Here is an 11455-nt window from a genome sequence, read left to right as displayed (position 1 = left end):
CTCGCCGCGCACCGCCTGCGTCCCAACATGGCGGCGGCGGGCGGCGGCGGGCCGCTGGCGGTGTTGGCCCTGCTGCTGGCGGCGGCGGCGGCGCGGCTGTACCTGGCGGGGGAGGACCCGCTGACCGTGCTGGCGGCCGGCTCGGTGCGGCGGGCGCTGCTCAACTCCTCTGCCGCCTGGGTGGTGCAGTTCTACAGCTCGTCCTGCGGCCACTGCATCGCCTTCGCCCCCACCTGGCGGGCCCTGGCGGGGGACGTCAAAGGTGAGGCGCCGCCGCCGCCGCCCCCTCCGCGGCGGGCTCTGACCGGCACCCGGGGAGCGGTCTCCGCCGCCGCCCGGCGTGAGGCCAGGCTGCGGCGGGCCTGAGCCGCTGCTGGCCCGCAGCCCTCCGTCCCCGCGGCCTCCCTCGGGTCCCCGGGCCGCGGCCGTCAGTCCCCGGTGTCGGTGCTGCGACCGGGGCCGCGGCTGCGACCGGGGCCAGCGGTGCCTCGTCGTTCCTCGGCGCACGTGGTCACCCGTGGGGCGCTCGGCTGCAGCGAGGCCTGGGCACGCGTGGGTGGCAGCGGGGCCTCGGCTCCCTCTGTCACCCGTGGCCCTCGGTGGTGCCTTGCCACGCGTAGCCGTGCTGCACGTGAGCCGCGGTGCCTCGGCGTGTGAGCGTTGTCCCGCTTCTGTGGTGGCGGGCACGGCCCTTGCCACGCTGCCAGAATGGCACCCAGGACAAAGCGAGGCGTGGATGATAGTAGCAAGTCTCCAAATTAAAGGTTTCATAGGAATCCAGGGATAAAACATCGCCACCTCACACATACGCAGCGATCCAGCTGCGGATTTACACGCAAGCGTCTCCGTGTGTGTTGCAGCGTGCGGGTGGATGCGCTGAGGCACAGGAGTTATGTTTAGACTAAACTCTTTGAGGCAAGATCTTTATCTTCTGACCGTTTTGTAAAGAGACTAGCCTATTTTAGAGGCTAAATGAAAAATGAATATTGTGGTACTGGAGAGGCCATGCATCTCCAGTTTGATTTGAGTTTTATCTTGCAAATTCAATATAGCGTGAATGGACTAGAAGGGGGAAAAGGACCGCCAGGAAATAATACAAAAATCAAGCTAAGTGCGAGTCAGATTTTCAGATTTATCAAATAGTGACTTAAAAAGAAATGGTGGCCTCCATGGTGTATCCTGAGGGAGACCTGCCTTACTGTGTCTTAGTCTGCTCTGGTTTTTTGGCAGGTGCTGAAGTGCTTTACTCTATTTGTAGATCTAAGGTAAGGAAACAAACAGGCCCCCCAGGTATCAGTTAAATTCACTACCTCTGGTGGGGAGAAGACCTGAGATCAAATTTGTAGGAAATGTTATGCTTAATATAGTGGTGTTAAAGGCTTTTAAACTACTCTTAATTTAGCATTTGGCCCAAGAGATGTTTCCAGGATGGAGGCAGCAGTTCTAATGCAGTCATACGGTTTCAGTTTGAGAGGGAGTGAAGAGCTCTGGCTTTTCTCTGGCAGCCTTGTATGTGAAAAGTGTCACCGATTACCATGAAATTTAGGTGCAGTAGTAGGTATATGTGGTTTTAGATATATGGAAGTGGAGGCCTTCCCAAAAATAGATCCTGATGAACTCGTTACACGCTGAGGATTGCTGACTGATGAGCAGAAACTCAAAAATGGAGAAACAGAGCAGTAATGGTTTCAGAGCATTTCAAATGCTCCTTACTTGCATGGGGGTTTTGTTTATAAAAGCAGTAGCTTTTTTCTGTTTTCTTTGCATAAGTTTGTGTAACATTTTCACCTTCTGATGTGACTTGCTTGTGGACAAAATAGTATTAGATTTTCTTCTTTTTTGAAGAAAAGTAAGAACAAGGAGGTGTTTGAACACTGCAGTGAAGATCATGAAGAGCCTGAACTGACCAGAGCTTTTGCCAAAATAAGACAGGGACATATTTATGTATTACTACAGCAGCATGATACCTCTGTAGGCAATATTTTTTGTAACTTATAATGACTTCTTCAAATATATATTTTCTTTCTCATCTGCAGTCGTGATAACTGCAAATGATGTTATGCACATGTATTACTATAACCAGTTAAAGGCCTATCTACTCTTTAATCCATTGAGTTTTTATGAAGACTTTCATTTAAAAAGTGGATTTTTATGTTTGTGGACATTGGCACTATCAGCAAATGCAATTGGCTTCTGGTGTTATTTGTCAGGAAAATGTTTTCATTTTAAAGTTGGAATTAATGGATTTTAGTAGGAGACTGAGAACAGTCACGCTTTTCGTTCGTAGCTTCATCCAAAAGAAAAAGCCCAAAAATGTTTCGCCCATTTATGCTGTCTCAACAGTTATTTTTCAAAAATATTTACTCATCTGCTAGGATATTACAGCTATCTTTGAGGATGCGGACTCATCTACATTAGAGAACTCCTAAATCACTGTGGTGGTATTTGCTAGTTTGGTATAGTCCACTTAAATTGGTGCAGCTACTTTGTCCATAAAAGGCCTGTGCTGATATACTTAATTTTTATTTCATTTCTCATTTGTTAAATCTTGGCAATACTATCATTGCAAACTTCATAGCAGAACATAATCCTCCTGAAATATAGGAGTGGTGCTTGCCTTTGTGTAATCTTCGTTTTGAGTTTGATACTCCCTCTCCTCTCAGAACAGGCTTTAAGCTTAAGAGTCATTGCTGCTGCATTCCTAATCACACATTTAGTATTACAGTAGTGTCCAAAGTGGCTGTTATAGTTAATTGTACTTTTTCTGTCTTAAAAGGTGATTGAATCTATCCACCAAAATGCCTGCTGGCTGGAATTATGTGTAGTAATTTTCTGTGTAGAAGTAACAAACCCTTGGAAATCCCATATACGACAACCCTTGAATTATATGCAGAAGCAATCCACTCCTCTGGATTTGGAACAACTGTTCCAAATCTAGCAATAATGATTTCCTTCTAGAAATGGTTCTTTAAACACGTTTGGTGGGGAACTGCAGAAACCTCATCATTGTTCAGGAAGCAGCTGATGTGTTAAAATACGTAACTCTCAAGTAGCATGCGGGGAGAGGTTCCTTGTGATGCATCTCTTATCTCCCTGACTGAAACTTCGTAATGGAAAATAACACACGGTACTGCATCTACCTGCTGGAGGGAATGCGCAAGGTTTATGCAAAGAAGGTGTCTTTCTCGTAGTGCACGATGACTGGTGTGTTGGTGTTCTGTAGCATTTCTTAAGTGAGAGGTTTGACCAACCTGCTGGATTTCCAGTTTGTCCAATACATTCATGTCATTCATTGGAGCTTGTTTAGCATAAACAGAAATAGCATTGGTTAATATATCATCACTCATCTACCCCTTTCATATAGTTTGTGAGTTAGTATTTCAAAAATACTAATTTAAAATTCATCAGCATTTTAAAAAAGCAATCCAGGCTACAGTGCCACTGTAAACTTGCACGCTCTAGGCTGTGCACTCCAGCAACTTTCGCATCCTTTAGAAAGGAAAAGCTCCTTGTTAAGCAGAAGCAAATGCTAAGCAGCACACATCCCAGCTGGTGCTCTTTAACCCACGTATTTAGCTGGAGATGGGTTTGCATTGTTGTGAGCAGGCTATTTGCATTAGGCTCATAGTACTTCTATTCATTGTATGGAGGAAGATCAAAACAGGTGGAAAAAGGAGGAGGAGTGCTGAAAGTTGAATGAGATAGATACCCAGAAGCCAAACTTTTTTTTTTATTTTGCATTTTATTTGTTGAAATAGACTGTTGTGTCTTTTGTGCTGCTGTGAATGCGTGCCCATCTGCTCTAGCATGCTTGTAGTTACTCCTGGTGCCTGTTCAGCAGTTGGCATGTTCAGCACAACTGAAATTCTCCATCGGCTGCCCCATCCTCCTCCAAAGACAAATAAAGGTCAAGCTAAATTTCAAAAGCAGCTAGGCATACAACTGTCAATCAGATCTTGAACTTGATGAAGCTTTCATGCTCTTTGCTATAAAAGCAAGTTTATTTTTAGTGCTTTTTAAATTTTATTGATACTAGGGGATTGTGGTGTACCTTCAAATTCTGCCTGCAGCTGTTTTGATTTAGCTTAGGTTTAAAAAATAATTGTCTAAGGAGTCTCTTGGAGCAGTTCTTCCTTAAAGTGATTGCTGCAGCGGAGCATGGCTCAAAAAGATAAGTTCCTAGCAAAATGAGAAGGAGAAAAATCTATAAGTGAGTTGAAAGCCTTTATTGAAGTTATATAAGCATATTTATAGAAATACTTGAACTCTTGTGGGTATTGCTGTGAAACATTTATAAAGGAAACTGAGCGATGTTCAAACTATTTAGCGCACTGGTTAAAACTCAGCTATTTTTTGAGGTATCTCTGATGTTCAGGATGTGTTGGGATTCTTCTTATTTAGGTGTATGGAAAATACTGATGCAGCTAAGGAAAACAAGGAGGTTTTAGTTATTTTAAAAATCATAGATTGTATTACACTTGAGGATAGAAATGAATAGCAAATGAGAATCGACCGGGGGCTTGATTTTTATGCCATTGGAATCTATTGGAGTTCTGTTGTTGATTTCCATGGGAAGCAGGGTAATCCATCAGCTGGGATCTGTGATCACCTGCTGAAAATTGAGAGATATCTTTGTTTTCAGACTGGGAAGCTGCAATTAGAGTTGGTGTGCTGGATTGTGGGGAAGAGGAGAACTATGAGACGTGCAAAGAATACGGTATTCACTATTACCCAACTTTTAGGGTAAGTGGCGTGATGTATTGCCGTAGGTAAATGATGCATGTTTATAGTAACTAAAACCGTAGCAAACCTGCTTGTGCAGTGTTACATGTAACTAGTTGTTCTTTAGCTGGACTTTTATTTTGTTTGCTGAGGAAACGGCAGAGTTGATAAAAGATTAATTTGAGTTCTTCTTCCTGAATGCAGTAGCTGATGCAGTTATTTACAGCACTAATTCAGTCCTCGGCTCTAAATCTGAAAAATTCTTATTGAAAGAAGATACCATTCTAGAAAGTACTATGTTGTTACATTTATATAACACCTAGTTTTAATATATTCTTTAGATAATAACAATTTGTATAAATATTTTTCAAATTCAAATGTTCATGTTTCTTAATAGTGGTTTTAGTTTTGGTATGTGAAAGTAAAGGTAATACATTGAGACTGCGTCATGAAGTCAGCTGATTTCATGACCAATTAAAAAATTACCCTTGATTGATCCTTCACTATTTTTCTAATTTATTTCATAATTTGCTTAAACAGGCTTTTATAAGGGATCTTGTGTTTGCCCAGAGTATTTGCCATTGTTCATTTTCAGGTCTAAGTGCAATTTTTAACTTCTCTGTCTTTGTCAATCTGTCTAATCCCATTATTAAGCGTAAGGATGAGCAGAATGTGATGGATGGAGAGGATTGAATAAACTGTGTTTGTTATGACAGGAGAGGGAACAGGAGACGTTTCACTGTAGAATTTGTGATGTTCTACCCTGATAGAAAGAACAATTTTTTTTAAAGTTTTGGGTGTAAATTGGAATGCACTCTTTATTAGCTATTGAATCTTTTCTATTTTACTTTTTATAGCAGAAGGCAACCAAGCTCCTTTATATATCGTGTTTAACCACTGGAGGGAGTTGAGAAAATGTGAATAGTGTTCTAAGTATATACACAGTTGGTAGTACTGATTTGGTAATCAGTTAATTTGTGTTTGAGTTAATGTTTGCAGTAATGGATCGATACACAGTATTGAATTATGCATTATGGTATTTTTTCCTCTAAAAGTTGGCTTTATTGTATACCAGAGTTTCAACTGGTACATACGAGCTACCCTCATATAGTTGAGAAGCAGGTCTTTGGAACTTATAGGCTAAGAAGGAAAACTGTCTTCTCAACAGAGAGATAAAAATGTTTTGTAATTAGAGCTGTAAAAAGTAAAAACTCTTGAAAGCCATTTTTGTTTCTAAACTGAGCTTTCGTCTGATACAGTGAGTTATTTTCAAAGCAATAATACTTTTTTTTTTTTGTCCCACATAGTACTTCAAAGCATTTACAAAGCAGTTTACTACTGGAGAAAATTACAAAGGTAAGAATATCCTACTGTAAGAAATCCCCAAAGCAGTTATCCTATCAGCCAGGAATGTGTCTCACAATAAGCAAAATCCCTTTGCCTGTCAATTAGTTTAGACAGCTAGAGATGGGATGGACACTAAATAGCTCTTTAAGATATGATATTACAAGTACTGTATGAAAATGGAATGTCAGGCAGAATTTTAGACAGGCAAAACATTTGTTCAAGAACTTAAGGCTCACATTCCTCCTTTTTTTGAGATGTAGTTCTTAATTTTCACAAATAGCTAGATAATTTTTTAAAATTCCTTTTTTCTACCACACACCTCATCAGCATGAGATCCAGTTTGCTCAGTCCTGACTTGGTGCTTTTTGGTCTGTCAGCCACTTTCCAGGCATCCTGAATCTCACTGGGAGAAGCCCTATTCACATGTTGGCTAACTGAGAACAGGCTTATCCTGTGTGTCTGAGGGGATCACAGCTTGAGGTGGTTTGTCTGGGGACAAAAGTAATGTTGTCTTTTTCAGTGGATTACCATTTAAAAGGCCAGGGGTCGGAAGAGAGACCACCTGCACCATTAACCCTTCAAGAAGAAGTAGACCATAGTTGTACCTGTTACTTTTTAGCATTTGTGAGAGTTTCTGCGTTTTAATTTATTTCTTTTAAAGCGAATAAAATATTCTCACACTTCAGTTATTTCCTCATATTGTTACGTGGCTTTGTAACCTCACCTGGCCCATTTGGTAAGAATGGTACACCTTTGCAGTTTATAATGCATGATGAATATCCTTGTTGCAAAAAAGCTACTGAAGTCGCCCACACAAACTATTGTGAAAATCAGCACAGATTTAGAATGAAGCATTGTTTGAAGAGAAAATCAGCAAGGCAGCCAGATGGTTAGATTTTGAAGAGTCTTGAGGTTTTATTAATTTTGGGGTGGGATGACAGCTTTTAAATATGATCTCATCTCAACATTAAAATGAAATCCTACAACTAAATCCTTAGTCCCTGTTCTTCAGCGAAATATTATTCTGGGTTTTAAGTCCAAATTTAAAACAAAAACCCGACACGGAAAACCATGAGAATGTATGAAAACCTGCATGTGAGTCATTTTTTCCCAGTTTTCTGAAGTGTTGTATTTTTTTGTAACCTGTACTCAGCAGGAGCAGATCGAGAGCTGCAAACAGTTCGTCAGATGATGATTGACTTCTTACAGAACCATTCCCAAGAGCTGAGACCGCCTGCTTGCCCACCATTGGATCCAGTTTCGTAAGTTCCTTGTTTAAAATGCAGCTGGTGTATGCTTACTATGTTAATTAAATAAAATGTAGAAGGTCCTATTAAAGATGAAGTAAGCTCTTTTCTTATTATCAGCTCTGCTACGAGATTGTAAAAGGAAATTCCATCAATAACAGTGGGTGTATTGCATTCTACCAGTGCTAAATAGCTTTTCTTTTCTTAAAAGGTCCAGTGATATTACTTCTCTTCTTGACAAGAACAGCAATCATTATACTGCCATTGTGTTTGAAAGTAATAACTCCTATGTTGGACGAGAGGTAATGTATGACTTATGAATGACATAATGAATATGAATGAATGTTATCATAACACAGCTGAATTTTATGTTATTTAGCCAAGCAACAAAATTTCTGATTATAGGACTGAATTAAAGGGTCATAAAGGGCAGGTCATGCATATTTGAGATATCACAAAGTCAAGGGGTTATACGGGGCTATTGTATTTAGTCACACAGAGGAACTTGCTTGCAAATGAATGTGATGTCATGTTAACTTCTTCCATTCACGTTTTAGTGGAAGATTAATCTATCAATTTCATTGTTAGCAAAATTATTTTTTCTTTCAAGATTTGGGAGATCACAACAAAAATATTGTCAGATTATGTTATTGTTTTGTTACTGCTAGAGAACTGCTCATAATATTCATTCTTCTGGACAGCTTCGTGGTTTCAACTGTTTCTAATAATCTAAATTCTCTGGTTCTCTTTCTTCATGTATAGGTTTTAGGAAATTATATTCCAAATTAAGATGATAGCATAAAATTATTTTCACAGCTCTGAGGCACTGAGGAAGTGGAAGTCTTTGGTTTTTTGCTTCCCCCACCCCTCCAATAAAATATTTGATTTGGCATCATTTCACCACCTAATGAGCCTGCCATTAGCTTAGACAACTGTTACTTTTCTCTTCCTGCCAAGATCTAGGATAAGTAAAGAAAATAAATTGCATAATTATCTAGGCATAATCTGTGTAGAAACATCCAGTGTCTGTGAAATGTTTCTAATTAGATTTGGTGCTGAGATGGCCCAGTTGTGTAAGTGGAGGAGAGTGTGCCGCCAAAAGCGAGAAACATTTTGAGAAGCAGACTGCTTCCAGACGTTTGTTTTCTGGAAGCTGCTGTGTTGATACAAGTGGGCATTACTGAAGAGAAGGAAGGTGATGATTATCAAGTTCTTCAGCTTTTTTTATCACACTTGCTTCAATTTTATTACCTGCTGTTATAGGGAAAGACTGAGTGTCATTTGATTAACAGAAAGTGGAGTCTGCTTTCAGAAGAACAAACATTTGCTAATGTTATGTAGTATTTTTAGCTTTATAGAATAGTTTAGTGAAATAGAAAATAACATTATTTTCAAGTTTACAGTATAAGACAATATGGGCAAACCTAATAGAACTCACAACAGCTGAAGAAAGGAAGGCCATGCGTTTATCACTGATGGAAGGAAGGAAGGGTCTCTTAAATTATAGGTTTGAAAGTGAGGGAAAACATAGCAAAGATAATACTCACCTGAAAGGGAAAAGTGTGGTGGAAACTGTGAAACTAACAACAGGAAAAAGATATAGAAGAGGCAGACAGGGGTAAAAGTGAAAGAATGACAATAGAAATGTGTGAAGAGTCGGAAGCGTGGGAGGTTTTGTAGGTAAGAATGGAACATTTGAAACAGTAGGATAAGAGCATAGCCTAATGGAAGGATGTGAGGAGTGTGGCCATTAGAATGGCAAAAGAAGATGCCTTTAGCAGTGGAATCCTGTAGGATTTAAGAAGAGAAGAAATGAGTATTTGAGGTTTGTTTTTTTTTAAAGGGCAAATTTTCATTACTTATAACTGAGTCATCATATTTGTAGGTGCAGCTTTGGCTGTAGTTGGCAAAGAATTTTGATAGTTGAGTCCTCACAAATCTTTGAGGCATCCTGATGTTACCATCCTCTTCTGCCTCCTCCACCCTTTGCTGAATTTTACACCTTGCAAAGAAATTTGTACCCACTCCCAGCTGCTCTAGTGCAAAAGCCCAGCATCAGGTTTAAACAGCTGAAGATTGGTTTCAGCTAAGATGCTGGACTGTGAACTGGAGCTTTTGAGATATAGGCACCTCTTCCTGTATGGAGTCTCTGCTGTGGGGTTGGTAAACAAAAAGAGCTGAACAGACAGCTGGGTGCTGTGACACCACAGACTACACAGCTTGATTTGGCAGGGCTTGCCAGGCAAAGCCTTAACTCCTGTGGAGCCCTTAATTGTTTTCTAAGTCATGGACTTTGACATCAGAATGCCCTAAAGTGGTGGGACCAAATAAATGTTTCTTCACTACCTGAAAATTTGCCTTTAGACCCTTACATATATAACATGAAACGTAACCCTCTTGGTGCCTGTGGAATATCATCTGGGCTTTTCTGAGGTTTATGAGGACATTTTATCATTCATTCTCATGTTTTCTTCAGATGTTAGACTTCAAAGGGAAAAGATCAGGATAGACTAAGGACAAAACATGGAAGACAGGAATAAATAATTTCCAGAGAAGGGTAAATCTTCTTTAACTGAAATTGTTGGTGTCCACAGAATACTTGTAGATGTACTTCCTTGGTGAACAGCTTAATGATACCCTTAAAGGATGATGCACTTCACCTATTTATATGTCTTGTGCTACAAGATTGGCTATTCCTTGAACAATGTATAATTGATGTCATCTTTTGATTATCCAGGTTATCTTAGACTTGATCCAGTATGAAAACATCATTGTAAAGAGAGCGTTGAATTTCGATAAGCCTTTTCTTGAGAAACTTGGTATTACCTCAGTCCCTTCATGCTATCTGATGCATCCAAATGGGTCCCATGGATTAATTAACATGTAAGTAGTTATCTGTCTGAGGAATATGGGGAGGTTCACTTAAGCTATAAAAACAGTTTCCATAGCTTCCTTTCATACAAAGTAAGTTACTCTATAACCTTCTATTTGCATAGAAGGTTATAGAGTATATAACCTATAACCTTCTTTTGCATATATATAATGACATCGTGTCCTGGCGTGTAATCGATACGTTGTACTGACTGCAGTTGTGTGGTCCATTTCTTTGTTTTTGAGAATGGCCTGTCCTGAGTGCTCTCTAGCAATTATTAAATCATCTAGTGGTCTTGTTTACTCTTTGTGAGTGCTTGTAATAAACAGACCTGGGTTATGCCAGTGGAAGTTAGATTTCATCATATAGTAGGGAAGATTAGCCAAAATGGTGTGGTGGCTAATTATAACCCTTGTGGTGTTTGACTACGATAACAACTTTATACTGCTGACGAAACTCACTTGTTAAGTGGATGATTTGAAGTAGTGTTTCTAACTGGAAACACTATTAATTAATGGACATAAAAGCTCCAAGCCAGTGTTTGTTATATGGAGTTTGATATGCTGAGAGCAATGAGCAATGTTCTTAATGAACCATTTAATATTGTTCCCTCTATTTTTTTTAATGAGACCTAATATTACTTTTGCTTACCACTGTTGCCTATTTATAGCTTTAACCTAGTACTGTGTTACTTCTGAAAGGAAAACACTTTGGAATAAAAGTGAAAAAAAATTAATGAAGCATCAAAGTTCTTAAAAAACCTTGCTTCTAAGTCAAAACACTTGTTCCATGTGAACATTGCCTGTGTAAGGCAAACTGACGTTTTGATGAACAGGTGTTCTTATTTTGAGTGGAATTTCAAACCACTAATCCAAATGATTGATATTACTATTCCTAAATTGAACATTATTTCATTTCACTGTGCATCAAAACATACCATATTGCACTAGGACTGAAAAACATAGAACAAAGTGAATATCTTATTTTATAAATACAGTGATTTGCTCTGGATATTCACTTAGTCTGAGATTAAAAGTAATCTTTACTTTGTCCATTTATATGCAGTTTGAAGCCTCTACGGTCTTTCTTTTCTTCGTATTTAAAGTCATTGCCAGGCGTAAGAAAAAAACTTCTTTTGCCGCTTCAGCTACCTGTTCAAGAAAACAAGGAGGAGAGTACAGAAGTCAAGGTGTGGAAGGAGTTCGATAAGTAAGTGATACCCTTGATTTTCAGATCAATGCTTGGTTATAAAAATTTGCTTGCAGGT

General features: G+C 39.6%; 1 protein-coding gene across 2 annotated transcripts in view; it reads left to right on the top strand.

Annotated features, from left to right (window-relative positions):
- Positions 1 to 11455, top strand: part of QSOX2 (quiescin sulfhydryl oxidase 2) — a 28814-nt gene continuing 17359 nt past the window's right edge. The window contains exons 1-7 of one of the 2 annotated variants that reach the window (XM_072883119.1): positions 1 to 262; positions 4643 to 4743; positions 6030 to 6078; positions 7226 to 7331; positions 7528 to 7618; positions 10054 to 10199; positions 11254 to 11397. In XM_072883119.1, the coding sequence (XP_072739220.1) occupies positions 28 to 262; positions 4643 to 4743; positions 6030 to 6078; positions 7226 to 7331; positions 7528 to 7618; positions 10054 to 10199; positions 11254 to 11397 (872 nt within the window). In that variant the 5' untranslated portion in view covers positions 1 to 27. Of the gene's footprint in view, positions 263 to 4642; positions 4744 to 6029; positions 6079 to 7222; positions 7332 to 7527; positions 7619 to 10053; positions 10200 to 11253; positions 11398 to 11455 lie in introns of both variants that reach the window. The other variant, XM_072883118.1, reaches the window with a different exon arrangement.

This window comes from Ciconia boyciana, chromosome 18 (assembly GCF_034638445.1).
Source record: "Ciconia boyciana chromosome 18, ASM3463844v1, whole genome shotgun sequence".
Lineage (NCBI taxonomy): Eukaryota > Metazoa > Chordata > Aves > Ciconiiformes > Ciconiidae > Ciconia > Ciconia boyciana.
This window is presented reverse-complemented; position numbering and strand designations above follow the sequence as displayed.